The sequence below is a fragment of the Schistocerca serialis genome, chromosome 11, assembly GCF_023864345.2.
Source record: "Schistocerca serialis cubense isolate TAMUIC-IGC-003099 chromosome 11, iqSchSeri2.2, whole genome shotgun sequence".
NCBI lineage: Eukaryota > Metazoa > Arthropoda > Insecta > Orthoptera > Acrididae > Schistocerca > Schistocerca serialis.
The window spans coordinates 187,047,556-187,067,335 of NC_064648.1; the positions used below are offsets into that span (position 1 = coordinate 187,047,556).

Genomic DNA, 19,780 nt, shown 5'->3' on the forward strand with positions numbered 1-19,780 from the left:
ACACATTACTCATTACAAATACAATAGCGTACATGGGAACAGGTATTATTTACCAGACATATTATTATAGCAACATTTTGTTTTAGTTTTGATCAATATTACCTCTTGTAGAAACATAACACTTTTTCAAAACACCATGTATATTTCGTGGACATTTACTTTTTTGCTTAGTATGAGCTTGCCATCTGAGCCCTTAAAATTCATACAGTAGATTCTTTTTTCTCCAAAGATATGTTTAAATTTTCCTGTAGCCAACATCGATCTTGTTTCACACAAAAACTTCTCTGTTCTTAATTTTGTAGATTTGTACTTTTTACACATGTGACCACAGTGTGATGCATTGGTCTTGTTGTCCAGGAAACCCGTGCAAGTGAGCTCACGGATCAGTCTGGTGGACCCAGATCCCGCGTCTGACAGCCACAGGCAGCGCCGTGCTGATGTTGACAGTGACTCTGATGCTGTGTCGCTCACACCTGACGATGTGCTGCGCCGACGCCGACGAAACGCCTCCAGTAAGGATGAGCTCTGACCCTGGGCCAAAACACTCAGATCCCTTGGGCAGACTCCATTCCCTTTTAATGAGGTGTGGTGGGCTTCTGACTGAAAGACAACAATTAACTCTCGCAGGGCATTTGGTGTGCAGCTATCAAACACATAATGCAGAGATCAACATCATTAAAAACAGAATATTTACATACAAGCAGGCAATTTGTAATCAAAGATGTTAAATTGTTTCTACTTCCTATAAATCAGTAACTAAATACACCTCAAGGACTGAGTCACATGACTCAGTAATGAGAGGATTCATTCGTTTCTTCATATCAGTGTTAAGGATCAATAGTCCTTCATGTTTGCATGTTCAGTCTCTGTAAATTTCTTGCAGAAAGTCATTTTCCTGCTTAGCCTGCAGTTTTATTTTTGAAATGAAGAATTTATTTTGTTATGCAGAAATTACCTATTTTCTCCCCCCTTGGGCACTATCAACCTACACCAGAATAAAAACTGTTATGCTTACAACAAATTGTATTCGACATTTAAGTATGTGGAGAAAGAGCAATATGTGATAGAGTTCATAATAAGAGCTATGCACAACCATAGTATGTGTGGGTACAATCATCACAGATAATAAGACCGTAAGTAAGTAAAATGAAAAAAGTGCAACCATTAAGTAGGTTTTGTCACTCTGTGAGCATAAATAACACATAAAAATAAGTTAGCACAACTATGATGATACACTTGTGATACTACATTGGTCGAAACATATCCTATTTTATTTTAACTCTGCTGCTTAGGGGTTTATGGAGTCTCAACATCTAAGGCCATCTGTCTCCTGTCCATCACAGAATCAGTGTACCCATCTGTCTGCATCTAGAGTAAATGCTGTGTGCAAGTGTCATAAAGTTTTTGAAATGTGAAGTGGGATGCAGGTACCAGTCTGTATTCACCTAGTGGGTTGTGGGAAACCACCCAGAAGCCATATCCAGGCTGACTGGCACACTAGCCCTCATCATTAATCTGTGAGCAGATTCGAACCATGGTCGTCACACTTTCCTGTGTCCTAGAAGTGGTCACTTTAACATACTGCTATCTAGGCTGGTTATTTAATTTTAAGATGTTGATCGTTTTATGTGTGTCTTCACTCTAATATTTACACTTATGTATCTTAATATGTTTATATATTCTGTTCAACGAGCAAACCCACATTAGGGTTTTCCTTTTAACAATGTACATATAGACTTCACACGTAGGACAGTTGTGCCCATACTTATAGTCGTGTTAAACTGCTACTAGGGGGCAGTCACCTGTTGCTTGTCTGCCATATTCATTTTTTCATCATCTCGTCAGTAGCAAACCTATAAGCAGAACTATTTTGTAGCTTGGTAATGCACAAGGGGATGAAATTAGCAGTTCTCAGGCACTGAAATTTTATTTGAAAATAAAATGCTACGTATCAAAATGATTGCCTTTAATAAACGTTATTAAGGAACAAGTAATTTCACTTATTGCTTTTTTGTTGTGACCACTTCAGTAGAACTTCTAACCTTATGTCAGATCTGTATAAAAAATCTGAAATACCATAGTTGAAGCTTGATCTTCATATGTCTTCCATTTTAAACTATAAACATTGATCAGAATAGTTATTATTATGATTACAATGAAGAGTAAGGCCTTCCCTATAAAAATATAGGGAAAATTAAATAATTAAAAAATCATGAAATTATATCTCAATAGCTCCATAAACTGTATTAGTTTCGTTTCTATGCAGATTGTAAGTAGTCACTTTGAGCTAAAGAAAAAGTGGAAGTGACTCTCTGTGCCATCATCAAAACACTCATTTCATTTTTCCCACAAAAGTTTTCTTACATTTCATCGTGCAGCAGTGTGAGACAGAAACCGGCAGCATAGATTTATTGCATATGGCAACTGTCTGCATCACATATTTCCATTGTGTTATTCATTGTAAAACATGACTATCATGAGTGAGAATTCTGCAGGAAACATAAATTAACAAGGTTATATGAAAAATCTCTGTTGTAAGTACTTCCTTATTTTGAAATGACAAATGATCATTGACCCACTTATTATTAACAAGTCAAGTGCTTAGCTTTGATTATTAGCATTGAAGGCCAACTGCATATGCGAGTATTAACAAAGGGAAAGTAGCCATGTAATAAGTATTGCAAAACATTACTTTACTGGCTCATACTTAAATTTAGTCACATTGACAGAAATTGTTTGTACTTAGGGTGAGACACAATAGTAAATATAAATACCTAAAGTAAATGCAATGGTTTTCAAAAGAGTCTATACTCATTTCACATTTCAAATTAATAATCCTGCCTATTATGAAACAGCCATACTCATTTTTGGAATGTAATTCTTCAATTACAGAGCAGTGAGAGTTTTAACGCATCACTTAAAATGGACATGTTAGAATACATCTGCAGTACATAAACTGTAAATACTGTTTCACCTTCAAAAGAATTACCAAAGGAAATTATTGAGGAGTTGATCCTTGTAATTTGTTGTTTTCTTGCCTCAGTTGCTATTACTAGAAATACCACACTCATTTAAAGTTATCTAAGAAACAAATAGTTAATTTTATCATTTCTGAGTCTCTTACTTGTTGAAAATTAAATTTTCACAGATATAACATAGTGTAATGTGCACGAAATACTTTTTTACAAGGATTTCATACACCTCCACAAAAGAATAAACATGAAACTGTTTTTTTCTACCTTATGTTTAACAATCTATTGAGTGGGCTTTAGATGTAATGCTTCTCTGGGTTACAATAGCTGTTTATGAGGAGTTGGTATTTTGTTTAAGGTACCATTTCAATATTTAGATGATCTACAAAAACCGGGATATCTAATCAGATTGCTCAAAAGCATTTACAGTAAAAAACTGATGTTAACTGCCTCATACTTCATGATTGCAAAGCTCTAGAAAATAGTTTCAACAATCAAAGTTGCACACAATCAAACTGTTATGACTATTAAAGTGAAATTTAATGTAGTATTTATGCTAATACATGTGCAGAGTTCTGCATATAATCCTTGGTAGCACTAAAAGAGATAAGAAACAGTTGCTTAGTTCTTAGGTACCATCATAATAAAGATTTGTCACTGTTCACTATGATTGCAATACTGTCACTGTTTTCAGTGCTGTCTCCATAACACATTGTTAACCAAAAACAATCAGGTAATATTTTCCTTATATTGATGATACATAAAGACTCTAGGAAAATGATTTAATGTCTGTTTCAGTTTCCTATTACATTTAAAATTCGTTGTGTAATTTGCATGACTTCCTTTGGTTTTAGCAGGACCTTTCCTTTGACTTAACTTCACAAACAGTTAACATTCTCTCTAGCTATTAATGGGTTTTATCATATTTAATATAATTCGAAGTCTAATGTCACTTACCTTAACAGAATGACATACCCATACTGTTCCTAGCAAGAATCAGTTGTGTGTTGCTACATGTAATACACTTTTGTGATTTCTGGTACTGGAAAAACAGCCCATTATCTGTTGTCTGATTGTAGTTAAATGGTCTGTGAGAGTGCTCAGTACATATGGAAGAACATAGTCAGTGAGTCACATAGTGCACATGTGTGTGCATACGAGCACATGCGCGCTCTCGCACACACACACACACACACACACACACACACACACACACACACACACATTTATATGTAAGCTAAACAATGAAGTCATTAGTTACAATAAAACAAAATATTTGAAAGTTGACATGATTGGCTAAATATTCCAAGTAGCATACAAGTAGGAGGAGATATGATACAAACAATTGAATATGCAGATGAACAAGCAGTGTTGTGAGAACCAGGGGAAGAAATATAATTTATAATGGAAGATCTCATAAAAATTGTGAAATGTTATTGAACAATGATAACGTAGGAAAAACCAAAATAATAACAATCAGTAAACTTAAAGATACTGTCAAAATAACGTTTGGAAGGAAGACCTTAGAAAAAAGTAAGAGCTTTCAGATACTATGGAAGTTTGGTGGCATAAAATGGTAGCTAGTTGGAAAAAATAGGAGACAGATAATTTATGGATATAAGATATTTTAAAGCAGTGAAACGTATTTTGACTGACAAAAGAACAGGCAGAGATAAGACAAACATGTGCAAAGTGTTTTGCTGAGGTGTAGTGTTATATGGGAGTGACTCGTAGACAATTGAAGATATAGTGGAAAATTATTTGGACAGTTTTGGAGTGGATAAAAATGGAATCAAAATGAAATGGACAGACAGAATGATGTGTGAACAAATAGTTCTAAGGATAAAAAAAAAGGAACATAAGGGACGGAAATGGCAGAATGAGGAAAACATGTTGACTGGACATATGAATATTGGAATCACAAAGAAATTACCTATAGTGAAAACTCATCAAGAGAAAGATTGCACAGAAATCTTGGAATATGAGAATGGACAAAGTTAGCAATGGAGGCACAAGGCAGTGGAAAGTGGAAAGCATCCAATCCATAGATTTAAAAAAACCTTTTCATGCTCTTATATTTTCCTTCATCCTGTCTTTCATTTCGCATCCATGTGAGGCATACTGCTCTGATTGTATGTCAAAATGGACATAACTTAACTGAAAGGATTTGCTAGTATCTTATCACATCTGTACTTACAGTGGAATTGCTCTTGTAGTACTAAAATTTAAATATGCTCACATAATGGAATTTTATGGTAATTTATTCACATTTATCATACAGGCCTTAAAAATAAGCATGTACATCCATAAATAATGAGATCATTAAGTAGATTAGATACTCATGAATGATACTATCTCAACTGACAGGTAAGTGAAGTTAGTAATTATTCATTGTGGTATCTACATATTTATTACTAAATTATGAAAATTGTTATGTGGTATACTGGATATTAACTGCAGTATCATCATATAGTGTCATGTAAGTCAGAGACCAGTATAACTTACAAGTAATTCAAAATAACTGTCTTTCAAATAGCTGAAACTTTTAGCTTCTGACAATCCGGTATGAACATTTGTGAATTTAGCGAGAACTTTGTCATGAATGCTTATTTTCCTTTTAAAATTTTGTAAGTTTGTTCCATAGTCTACATTTGTGATGCATCAAGAAATATCAATAAACAGCATGAGAGGTGCTGACCTAAACCATCAAATTTGGACATCATTTATGTGATGCATACAGTTATATAAAATTATCAGAAACGTGTTTTCTCAGAGTCCAAACTCTGACAAAGTCACTGGCAAATCTGGTATCACTTTATATACCTGATGTTAAGATAGGCTCCAAAACTATTAATGTTTAATTAACGTAATTTTATATCCACATGAGGCAGAGGTTTGATTATGGATTTCAAATAGCATTGATTACTTATGGTTTGTGCATCAAAATTTCTTCAGAGACTAAAACTTATAGAATGCCAAACGTTTAGCGTAAAAGGAACGTTATGTTGCTTATAATTGTTTCAGAATTATATGTTACAGCATTAATTGTAAGACAATGAAGCACAGATGTTACTAGTGTTGGATAAAAATCAATGGCAATGCTAAAGTAACATGAAGGATGTGCATCCAATGGTATGTGTGCTGTATGTAGCTGGTGACAGGTCAGTTGAGGTAGTACAATGAGTGGCGATGGCTTTGAGTCAGTGTTAGTGTGTACTGAAAGTACAGAAGGCCAGATCAAGTACCCTAACAGCATATTTAGGAAACATGAAAACGTGTAGATCAAGACTGAAGTGGCACATGGTGTGCACAATGGTGTTTCCAGGGACAGTATGAGGCATTTGGTGATGCAACATTGCCATTGTATATAGTGTTGAAATGGGTGCAAATGTTTTGGGATAGGAGTGATGTCATTCAAGATTGGCCCAGTTAATGGAAATGCTCTGGTTCTCCTCGCCCACAGAACATGTGCCATGAATCAGCTGATCACAAAGTGATGGTTATTTTCCCATATCATTCTCATGGGTTAATCCTGCACAGGGGTAGATGGTCACTGCATCCTGCTACCGCTCTTTCTTGTGACATCATCTTTGTCCTAAACTGATATAGTGAACCCTGTGCGGGAGCTCTTGAAGGAAGTCAGTCACAATATGTGCACGATGGGGGCGCGAATTGTCGTCCATGAAGACCAGTGCCTCGCCAATATACTGCCCATATGGTTTCACTATCAGTCGGAGGTTGGCATTCGTGTAATGTACAGCTGTTATGGCACCTTCCATGACCACCAGCAGTGTACGTCGGCCCCACATCATGCCAACCCAAAACAGCAGGGAACCTCCACCTTGCTGTACTCGCTGGACAGTGTGTCTTAGGCATTCAGCCTCACCGGGTTGCCTCCAAACATGTCTCCGACAATTGTCTGGTTGTAGGCATATGTGACACTCATCAATGAAGAGAACATTATGCCAATCCTGAGCAGTCATTTGACATGTTGTTGGGCCCATCTGTACCATGCAGCATGGTGTTGCGGTTGGAAAGATAGACTTTGCCATGGCTGTTGGGAGTGAAGTTCCGCATCGTGCAGCCTATTGCGCACAGTTTGAGTCGTAACAGGACGTCCTGTGGCTGCATGAAAAGCATTATTCAACATGGTGCCGTTGCTATCACGGTTACTCCGAGCCATAACCCATAGGTAGCCGTCATCCACAGCAGTAGTAGCCCTTGGGTGGCCGGAGTAAGGCATGTCATCGACAGTTACTACCTCTCTGTATCTTCTCCATGTCTGAACAACATTGCTTTGGTTCACTCCGAGATGCCTGGACACTTCCTTTGTTGAGAGCCCTTCCTGGCACAAAGTAACAATGCGGATGCGATCGAACCGTGGGTTTGACCATCTAGGCATGGTGAAACTACAGGCAACATGAGCCGTGTACCTCCTTCCTGGTGGAATGACTGGAACTGGTCAGCTGTCGGGCCCCATCAGTCTAATTGGCGCTGGTCATGCATGGTTGTTTACATCTTTGGGCAGGTTTAGTGATTTCTCTGAACAGTCAAAGAGGCTGTGTGATACAATATCCACAGTCAACATCTCGCTTCAGGAGTTCTCTTAACTGGGGTGATGCAAAACTTTTATTGATGTGTGTATTTGCATAGCAGACCATTATTTGATGTATCCCAGCGCCACCGGCGGACATCTGCATGAAGTTTGTTGTTGGTGGTGAACGTCTTACCCCACATAAATTCTTTCATTGTGTCAATAGGGTATAGTCGCTAGAGATCAGATCCGGTGAACATGGAGGATGTGGCATCACAGTAAACCCTTTCCATTCATGGTAGCAATGTTCTGGCAATTGCATTGTGGCTGCACATTGTCATGTTGGAGCAGAACACCATGGCCACATTGTCTGTGGTGGCATTGTTGAGTGTGTTTTTGGAGTTCGTGCAGTAAACTGCAATCCTGATCAATGTTGAGGGTGGTATTAGGAGGGAGCAAGACTGCCAGCAGTATCCCTTCCTGATCACAGAACATTGCTGCCATTTGTTTCTGCATTACTGGCCCCAGTAATGGCTCCCAGTATGATTCCACTCCATAGATTTGCGTTTTCTTTTTGGAGTCTCATGGAAGAGCCATACCTCATTGACAGTGACCAGTCACCTAAAGAAATCGTGTGGATCTACGCTGTACTGTTGCACCAACCTTTGGCATACCTCCACAAATTTCTGTTTCTGTGCAATGGTGAGAAAATGGGGCATCCATTGTGCACACAGCTTGAAATCCTCAGGGGATGATGGTATGGGGTTCCCCATAATAGAGCAGTTGCCTTCTCCAGTTCAATAAACACGATTCGCCTGTGCCCCATTATCAGTTCATTGACACTGGGCATTCTTTGGTTGGTGTGGCTGGTGGTTGGATGGATGCGCAGTGCTTTATGTTTTCCAGCACAGCCTGTGCTGTCTCTGTACTCTGGCAACCAACTAAACATGGATCTGTGACCTCGTGCAGATACCCCACATGTGGCTACTGAGTTCTTGTGTATGTCTAAAGCAGTCACTTCGTCCCTTCAAGAAACCACACTGTCCACTGTTGCCCATGCTTGTCTGCTGCAATATTGCCCTATCGATGTCCACCAGCATACTTACAAGTGGAAAAAATGCTGCTGCAATATACCAATATATGTCCATATGATGGTGGTAGACAGTACTAAGTCTGTCTTCATGCGTAAATCGACACACATATCAAACTGCTACTTTGCAGGCGTTATATGAGGAGTGCCAATCAATACTGAATGAACTAAATGTACTAACAAGGCTACGGATGGCTGTCAAGTCAATGTGTCGTGGGAAATTGTTCAACAATGGGTTTATGCTCCATGGCAATGGCCCAGGAGATTCTGTGTATTTCACACATGTTGCTTCTTTGGGCCATCAGATTTTGTCTCAATCCTTGTATTCTCCTGTGGTGCCCACTGACTTTTTACTTTTTTGTTATATGAAGAAACAGTTGTGTGGAGGCATTTCCAAAATGATGATGAACTGATTTTCAAAGTGAAACGGTTCCTGAACAGCCAAAATGCAGACTTGTACAACCAAGGTCTCCGCCAAGTCATTCAGCGAACGGAAAACTGTGGTATATTGAAGTTTGAATACATAGAAAAGGACCTACAACACCATCTAGTTCATTTTTTTGGGATAATAATTAGGGCAAATCGACAGCTGTACTGACATAAACAGTGTTGACGTCCATGAGTGGTTGAAAGCTAAAATGACTTTCTCTTCTACTATAACAATTTTAACAGACATACTGTGTTCATGTCACGAGGCTCCAGTCAGAGCCCAAACATTACTTTTAAAATTTAAGTTATGCAGTCGGTAATGTAAGTGTAACTTGCCCATATTCTTTAGACTAAGATTGGTTTGTAAAAATTCTTATATGTAATTCTTATATATAATTACAGAAAAACTGGAGGATAGGATTTATGATGAGTGTTTTTTTTTTTTTTTTTTTTTTTTTTTTTTTTTTTTTTTTTTTTTTTTTTTTTTTTTTTTTTTTAGAAGTAGGGCGCTCGTTATTTGCATTTTTCTATTCAGTTCACACAAAAAAGATTCTCATGGCTGTATGAAGGGTCTTATATTATATTATGATTATAGAATAGTAGGATGATAAATACAAACTGGCAGGGCAAATGGACGTTAGAAGACTTAAGAAAAGATGGACAGACAATTTGTGAAGATGTAAGTAGGCTCAGTGCCTAATCCATGAATTGTAACATAAGAAGAATGACGACAAGAAGGACTATTTTTCGTGTCAGAGGAAAGCATCAGTAGTCATCATAAATCCTATTTCTGCCATCGATGTCCATATAAATCTTCTGCTGTACAAAAAAGGAAAATCCTTATTTATGTATAGCCCCCTTGCGTTACAAAACCACACTATTTTTACTACTGTACGATTTTCTTCTTGTTTACTTTCCACTTCTCAAAAAAAGAGTTTTTCCAGTACATCAACATGTCACCCAGAAACATTGTATTAGTGGTTTATTTTGAATGGTTATTTTGTATAATAACAGTACTTTCTGTGAACATTTTTTTCATTTATGAACTGCAGGAAATAAAGTACCAGAATCACTGTACAATTTATGAAAAGTGAACGTAGTAAGGTAGTAGGTTTCACACACAGATAGAATACTATAGAGAGGCAGCACAACGACCAGAGTGAAGCAAACTGAACAAATGTTGCCTTTCCAAAAGTAAAAAAAAAGGAGGGTGGACATGATGTCAGACAGAGAAAGATAATGTGTCTAACAACCAAGGGATAATGTTCAGCTATCAATATTTAGCAATTATGGCCAGAGAGGATTTTACTCCTAACACTTGATATACATGATATTTCTGCAGTTACTGTAACAAATACATACAAGTACTTCTGTACCAAACGAAATAGGACCAGTCTTCATGTGGTTTAATACACCTTCAGCATACTTAGACATGCAATACAGAAAAATTCAAAAATCAGTTGCAGATATGTGTGACCCACAAGTTCAGGAGAAGAGAGTTAAAAGAAGGTTATCTTCAAAGTTTGCTTCTGTATAAACAGTATTTGAAATTTTTATTTGAAGCAAGTGAAATAAACTGTATGTTACATGGATCAAATATGTAAACTCCGACCCAGGGAACAGATACATCACGACACAATCCATCCAGCCAGTAGAAAATATGACGAAGTTGCTGCATGATCGTGAGTTTGTGAAACTAATACTTGAGACATAGTCTAGCTAAACTAACATCCTAATGAATTGGTTAACCACCTGCTCATTAAACGGATGCAAACTTCGCAAAATGATCACTCATGTATAAAAGAATACCAAGATTGTTTGTTAGAGTAGTTTGCACTTTTTACTTTGCATACTAAGGATTCATGTTGTAATGAAAGGTTATAATCTAAGACAAGTATCTGTTCATAAAATATTATAGGCCCATCTGCCTGTAAACATATTATTTAATGGGAAAGAACACTGCACTTAAAAATTCCAGAAAGTAACATAAGCAATTAATGCAGTAACACCTACTGCAACTGTCAAAAACTAAATAATTTATTTTATAAAACGCCTTCCTTCGAGCAAATTTGTTTTCAGTCAGAACAATAACTTACACTATTATGCTACAGACATTCCAAAAATGTTTACAAAGTGTGATGCAAGCCTTTGTCATACATCTGTACCATCAAAAAATTCTTGGAATTTCATATGGGCTAAGTTATATGCTGTGGAAACCTTGGGTAAAACAAACCTTATTACACATGTAAACAAATACATCAATGCACACAAAACACATCACAGTTACAGAATATATGTAAATATATCCACTTCAGTCTTTTATTGAGATACACTGCTTGAAAGTTTCTAAGAAACAACTGACACTTGCTAAGGAACAACTATGAATTGCCATGGAAGAACTGACAATTTCTACAGAATGCCCAACCAATTGTAGTACAAGGAAATGTAGAGGGCAGGGAGCGGTAATTGCAGTGAAACACGTGTATGAATGCTCTGTGTGCATTCAACAATTCATTCAGCATAATTTTTGACAAATGTGGTTGTGGAACTGATTAATGCTACATTCCTTGTGGTACAGTAACATGTCTCCAAGATATCATTTGAGTGCTTATGACTGGACAAGCAATTGGTTGGCTCGATGTTGGTCACAGTGTCACTACTGTGGCCACAATAATGCTGAAGGTGGAAATGCTATGTGAAAAGAAGCCAGTGGTTGTAGACGGACCACCATACAGCAAGAGAGGATCAATACATAGCCCTACTGGTGAAGAGGAAAAGACACTTCACTCCTAATCAGATCACTGCAGGCCTTGTAGCTGCAACCCGAACACTTATCTCCATCAGAAACAGAAGTCTGGCTGGTTTGTATGCTTGGGAGCCTGCTAAATGCATCCCACTTCAAGCACCCCATCGCCATGAAAGAGTTCTTTGCTGCAGGAAGCATATTGGTTGGGGCCTCCAACATTTGTCCAGAGTGATGTTCTCTGACGAATCTTGTTTCACTATGGCAAGTGATTCTAGTCACCAGTTAGTGTGGAGAGAGAGAGAAACACATTATATGCCACAGAATGTTCATGAACATCATTGGTATGGCCTAGGCGTTATGGTGTGGACAGGCTTAATCCACAATGGCAAAACACTGCTGTCTGTCTTTGCCTGAGATACTGTTACAGCACTGCAATATTGCAGGGAGATCATTCTAGTCCATGTCAGAGTGTTTAAGGGTGCCTTAGGATTAAAATTTATGTTTATGGAGAACGGTACTCACCCACATAAGACTTCTGAGGTGTCAGACACACTGGAAAGTGAAAATATCGAAGGTATCGAATGACCTCCATACTCTCAGGACCTAAGCACTACACATTATGCCTCGGATGCTCTTGGCAGACGTGGTTTTCAATAAACGCCCCCTCCCTGAACTGTGCAAGAGCTGAAAACCGTCTTGAGACAGGAGTGGGACTACATCTCCCAAGGACTCCTTAAGAGTGCAAAATATGGGTTAGTGCCTGAGGAGAGAACGTTAGTTACAGAGAGTCCCATATCGATGTGTATGTTGGAAGTCTGACCTGTGTCAGAGATGAATGTACGAACGTTATCCTGCTTTCCCATGTGTTGAAATTCGTACCGTTTTTAGTTATAAATATATCACTCCACCTTTTTTATGTATGTATTGTGTTTCATGTTGTCCATCATTGCCTGTGATTATTTCTGTCCAACAATGTCTCTGTTCAATAGTAATTGTTAGGCAGTGTATGTGAGTTTTATTATGTTCTTAGCACATAGCAGGCACGACTCCAAAAAGAAGTTCACCAGTAGTGTAGCTTACAAAATCACACACGCTCTCTCTTGCTTTCAAAACACTCGCAGAGACTTCCTGAAACATGGTGGCTAATAGCATGTTTTGGCACTACAGGAAGTGCTGAATACCATAGCGCAGTTTCTCTCTGTATTCTCTGTCGTTTTGGTTTCATGTGATAATTGATTAGGAGGACTCGCATTAGAAATATTTGGTAATGAAACGACCTAAACACACACAAACACACACACACACACACACACGAAACTGTACTTCAGAATCTTCTAATAGATTATTTATTTGTTTCATTTCGGAATTACATAGCTCTTGTTAAACCTGCATTTTACCGAGAGTAATAGTTAATAATGTATTATTATCAACTGATTCAAGCAATAATACTTTGGAAATCGTATGTGCTTTAAAAACTTGTTGTGATGAACAATAATTTACCTTCTTCCAATGTCTCATTTGCCTTCAAATCATTCAATATATGTAGTGTGTCCAAACAGATGTAAAGTGTTGAGGGCACCAATAAATCTACTAAGCAGTCTCGGAAATGTTATTGCTATTATAACTGAGATACATGTTTCTAACTCATACACTGCGTTGATGTCAAAGGCATTTGGTTTTCATTGTATCGCTTCGTCTGAAGTTGACTGATAAGGTTTCTGCTCCTTCATTTCCACCTGTGGAGAAAACACAGCTCTCAGAAACGCGTAAAAAATAGGAAGTAGAACTAATCAACTGAATTATCACCTAGTAGCTACCACATTTATGTGTAGCAGAATATTTATCTTCGGTTTGGCTGGCTGGCTCTGAGCACTATGGGACTTAACTTCTGAGGTCATTAGTCCCCTGGAACGTAGAACTACTTAAACCTAATTAACCTAACGACATCACACACATCCATGCCCAAGGCAGGATTCAAACCTGCGACCGTAGCGGTCGCGCGGTTCCCGACTGAAGCGCCTAGAACTGCTCGGCCACAGCGACTGGCTATCTAGGTGCAAGTTGCATGAAAATGCCATGACACAAAACGGCCATTTGGATGCACTTTAATACCTTTTCTGATGTCTCGACCACACTTTTTATTATTCCCAAAATCACCTTACGGGTTTCGATATTCCGTCATTTTCAAAGGCTATAAAATACAACACAAAACTGGTATCAGAATATATGAAAGTATGTTACATTTCTACATGAATTGGAGATGTAGTGTAATGAGTAGAATATGGCTTCTAGCTTACCAGTGTTATTTCAGTCACATACATTGTATCTCACAAACATTCTCAATCATGAGCTACCAAGGGACAAAGTGCAAGCCAAGTGGACTAAACTGCTAGGCGGCTCTGGATACATAATATTCGCTGCATTTGTTTGTTTAAAACTGCATTTTTGTCAGTACATCGTATAAAACAATTCCATCACCAGACAATTCATGAAAAGTAATCATATGATGTTTTACAAAAGATATTTCCTTACAAAACAATATGTAACAGATCTTTTGAGTGGTCTAAAATAGTACATTGGAAGAATACGCTGAGTGGTGCAATGTACATGAGGCCAACTATCTAGTAACAAATATTTTTTTTTCTTTTTTGTGTACAACTTACAGTTTGCCTACACAGACATAAGAGGCTGAGCAGCCGTACCATCCTAATCTCGAAGAGCTGCCCTCCAGGACAGAGGGCTGGCTCCAGCTTGTCTCCAGCGGTAGCCCGCCTTTTGTTAGGCGCCTAAGTCTACACCAGTGGACATGGGGTGAGCAGCAATCCTTCTGTGGACGGAGGCCAGGTCTTGTGGTGACTGCTTGTGGAACCATGCCACCCCATCGAGCTGCACAGACTTCGTAGGTGGTGCCACCAGAGTGTGGTACCTTTGACTAAATACGATGGGAATTTATGCAGGTTTGATGCTTACTTGTTTCGTAAAGTGCTGCTTTCGGACGTGTACGCCATAACAAGTCCATGGCTTGGGGGTGTAGCAACTGACCCTGTGATGCCACAGCCAACCTGCTTTCCTGCTGTGTTGTCGTTTTTTTTTGGTGATGCTTCTTGCCTGGCTTGCAATGTGTAAACTGGCTGGTGGTGTTGCTGCTGTATCTGATGTGATGGTGTTTGGTCAGCTCCATGATCGTCCACTCCCTGGACCATTACAACAGCCATGGTAGCGTCACTACATTACCCAATAGTGTTGAAAGATAGTGGTGGTACTACAGAAAGGTCAGCTTTCATTACTCAGATGCACAATACACATGGATACAAACGAATCATAACAGGAAAAAGTTTCCAGATATTGTACTGTATATGACAAAATCTGAAATGAAAATGTGGCATTTACATATTTAAATACTGGAAATTACATGCTCACCACTTATAAGACGTTACTTCTGTTATTCACATGGTTTTTTAACTGTCTTCCGCGTGGTTTACTTGTTGCAGTTTATTGATATTTTTTTAGGTTATTTAGCATTTCGTTTCAGGATCAGAAATTGATATTTTGCATTGATTCCTCAGAGATCTCTGCGATCTACGAACATCACTTAAATCACTTTCAACACGACCACATCTCTCCAGCTTTAGACTACACGTTCTGTGCAAAACAGAAAGCTGATATACATCTACAATGAAAGTATCTGAACACACATCTAATATGCCTTTCAACATGAACCAAGCAAGAGCAGTCACCATAACAGTAGGAACAATCAACTTTCCATGGTCACATTCAACAATGAAGTCATTCAGCATGGATGATTAAATTTCCTTAGAAGATTGCAGCCAGGAGGTGTAAATCTCCCTCGTCATTTTAAAGGGAAGTTCCTTCTTTTTGGAATAACCAGATATGAACATCAGTACAGACAAAAAACTTTTGGTATCTTTGATATATCAAGATTCTTCTGTAACAGCACAGAATATTTTTCAAGATTCACACACTCATCAAATGTGCCAGAATAAGGAAACAGAGTTCTCAGACGGAGATTTTTATTCAAAGAATTAAGCAGTACTATATCTCTGAATCTCAATGTTCCTCATTTTCTAGCATTTGGATATAACTTAGATAGTAATTTGCACCACTAAGTTGATGATAACAGCTAAACCTACCTTCAGGATTGTCATACTGAAACTCACTTGGCAATATGTAATTTTGTACATGGATGGTATCTGTTCTTTCGGGCTTGCATGTCCAGAAGGACAGACAAGATTGATTCAAACAGCAGTTGTATATGATAAATTACAAAAGAAATATCTGACATTTAGCAAATTTTCATCCACCGCTGCTGAGTTCACTCAATGCCCCACTGAAGCTAAAAAGACAGATATTTTCGACAAATGTAGAATTTGTTTTGTAATGTTGAGATCCACATGGAATCACGACTAAAAATGCATCAGAAATTTTGATTAATGTGTGAAAAGTCTGACGACTTAAATATTGTGAAGTAGGAATACTCTGTCGACAGTTTCTCACCCATAATGATGTTTTCCTTAAAAAGTGTAACTCTAAGTAACTATTGATCCTGTAGATTCCCTGTACTCATTGTTAAATCTTTGACATTCATATTCACATTTTACATTGGCGATGTGCCACCAGCTACAAATTATTTGTATGAATGGTGCTGTGGATTCAGACTGTGGAAAGCCTGTTTTTCTAGAATTAAAAACCTTTAAAGCAATTACAGTTCTTCCAGATAAAACCTTGACTGCTAGGTTAACAATTTGACTCCCAATATTGTAAGGAAATAGGGCCTTATGTGACAACAAATGACTACTTTACTAATGACTCCTTATTTTTCTGTGCATCCATTCCAAATACACAAAAGCTGAAGTAACTAAGGTAAAAACTTTCGAAGTCAGGGAACTTCAACACCCTCTCAGGCTTAGCAGTCCCACCTTTTATGGATAAATTTCAGCATATGTACAATGTCAGAAATTTCAGTTTCTAATATTGTTAACAGGATGAGAAATATAAGGCTTCAGAACACCAATAAGAATAAATATCTTATAACTTTTTCGATCTACTGCATTATTTTCCGTTACTGACACAGTAAATCCAGCTTTCTCTACATAACTATTTACATGTAAGAACACACAATGCAGCTGTGCTGCAGTGAAATTGCTGACAAGTTTTATCGACACAACAGCTTTGAAGTTTGAAACGACATTGGATATTATGAAAACCTGGTATGTTGTTACTACATCACTGTCATCAGTTTTACTGGCACCATAATTGTATTTCCTTAAAAGATCAAGTGAGGTTCAATGTAAAGTTCATCCAGGAGCATGTTTACCACTATTAATTCACGATCTTAAAAACATTTTTCTTAATCTTCAGGTAATCTGTACTACCATCTGCAGTGAAACCATTTAAGTCAAACTTTATCGGCTTCCTTACATTGCTTGAGGGCAACAGATGCTTACACGAATAACCACTAGCGTGCAAAGCAGCATATGTTGATGGTTAATGTACATTAAGAGAACCTAACAATAACAATGTATTCCCACTGTACCTGCGTCTGTTGTCATTTTTAGTTCGAAACTGGATGTTTCAGTTATCATTCGCAACTGTGAACAACCATCACCTGAAAAACTCTCCTCTGACGTATTCACCGTATTTAGAACAATAGCTTGGATGTTTAAGATGTCTTCTTTAGACACTATTGGTTCAACATATTTAATTAGGCTATCCAACACATGCTTAGATTTTAATGACACATATTCGTTGGACATTTCATGCTAGGTAATTTTATACTTTGTCAAGGAACGTAGGACACTCAATTTTTCTGAACAGTCACTGATGTAATAATTTTTGGGTATTTCATCACTAGTAGCAATAAAAACAGCACTATCTTTTGGCTACTCTGAATACTGCAGTAATGATTCTTGTGTATATGGGTAGCACTTGACAAAATATTTGTACAAATCTCACAAATTGTTAGTAGCATTCTGATATTCATACCACCTATAATCTTCCAGGATTCACACCACTGCTGTTTTTAAAATTACCATATATCGCGGTACATAATTTTCTGCGTGATGGTCCAGCTGTTGTCAGGTATCATGGCAGGTTGAGGAAACCTGATGGCACTGCATTTGGTTTCCGCTTTGGATAAATCCTTACGAAAGTCTTTAATACTCCATCAACTGTAAATTGTTCTCTTTTTACTTTGCTCTATCATTAAAATACTTTATGCATATTAAAGGCTTCTTCAGCTTTTTGATGTCAGTGGGAATTTTTCTCAGAAACATTTTCTTTAGGTCTCCATCACTGAGCAAAGAAAATATGCCTGCTGTTTCATTTTGTGGTCTATGATTGCTTTTACAGCCACCTATTGTACAGCACCTCAACATTTCCATTGTCTGAAAAATACAACGTAAATAGACACAATTTCGAAAAGTATTTGTATATGTTTGGTTAATTTATACAATAAATTACAATATAACTTTGAAGCAAGATCCTTGATAACACTCATTGGTCATTAAGAAATTACAGTAACTACTTGTGTTAGCAATGAAGAAATACTTATCATTAACAGAACTGCAACTTCATGACGTTCATTTTAGTAGCTGAAGATAACAATAACAAATAATGAACTGGGCAGTTTAAAGTTCTGAAAGATGTTTACAAACGAACTGCTCGACTGATTTGCCTACATCACCAATAAGATGTCTTCCAGTATCCAGGCCAATATATTCAGTCGGCCATTGGAAGTTTTCTGATGACATCATGTCCCACCTGTTAAGGTGTTCTTTCACAATACGTGAAGGCATTTGTGGATAAGAAGCTGATCGAGCTTAGTGACATCACAGTAGGGTATTCTACATTACACTACACAGCGAGATGTGAAGGAAAGAATCTGCCAAATCGGATTTTGACTCATGAAGAGGAACACAGCCAATGAGATGCTACATCAGTTTTACATCATAAGTGAAACTTAGGACACACTTGTGTGGTTGGTTGAGTGTTTAAGGATGCCAAACAATGAACATCATCAGTCTCCTATTTGCCCCTGAAGACTGAAGCAGTGTACCCGACCTGTCTGCATATAGAACGAATTCTGAGTGTGAGAAAGTGCTTTAAACGTTTACATATTGTGTATCTGAGGCAGAACATGGGAACCAGCACAGTATTCACCTAGTGGGATATGAAAAGACGCCTAAAAACCACAATTTGCTTGGTGCACACCAACCCTCGTCCATAAGCCACCAGGCTGTTTCGAACTAGGGTCAGCATAACATCTGTCCTGGAAGCCATTACAGTAACATCCATGGCTAACGTGTAGGAGACCCCATACTGGATTAAGTCCTACGGAGTTCAAGTCTGTATTTGGTGATTTTCTATTACACTGGCGAGCCACATTAATATGGGCACCTGTTAAAGGCCTGAATAATCACATTTTGCAGTGACGACAATTTCGAGGAGCGCAGGAAGACAGTCAGTGATGTTCTGGAAGGTACTGACAGGGCTGTGGAGCCATACTGACTCAACTACCATGGGTGGCTGTGGTAGGTTTCTCAGCTGAGGAACAGCCCAATTGAGATGATCCCCCAGATTGTCGATTGGGCTTTAATTTGGGGAATTTGATGGCCAGAAGAGTATGGTAAACTCACGCTGCTTCTCTTTGAACACGCATGTACTGTGTGAGCCGCGTGACACATTACATTTTCCTGCTAGTAGATGCTGTCGATCTGAGGAAGAAGAAACTGCATGTAGGGGTGGACAGGGTCCCCAAGAATTGATGCACACATGTGTTGATCCGGTTGTGCCTTACAGAATCACGAGATCACCCAGGGATTGCCGTGTGGCCTGGAACCTTGTGACAATTGTTGCAGGGTGTTTTGCTTTCGAACGTTTGACGCCACGCATGCCAAAGGCCATCTGTCCAGTGGAGCGCAAAACTTGATTCACGTGAGATGGGCCAACTGCTGTAACTCTGTGGACTTCCAGCTGCGGTAGTGGCGTAG

At 38.2% G+C, this 19,780-nt stretch overlaps 1 protein-coding gene across 2 annotated transcripts in view; it reads left to right on the forward strand.

Moving 5' to 3' along the window:
* Positions 1 to 19,780, forward strand: part of LOC126426971 (uncharacterized) — a 206,231-nt gene that overhangs the window by 181,837 nt on the left and 4,614 nt on the right. The window contains exon 4 of one of the 2 annotated variants that reach the window (XM_050089119.1): positions 358 to 512. In XM_050089119.1, the coding sequence (XP_049945076.1) occupies positions 358 to 512 (155 nt within the window). Of the gene's footprint in view, positions 1 to 357; positions 3,754 to 19,780 lie in introns of those variants that run through there. The other variant, XM_050089118.1, reaches the window with a different exon arrangement.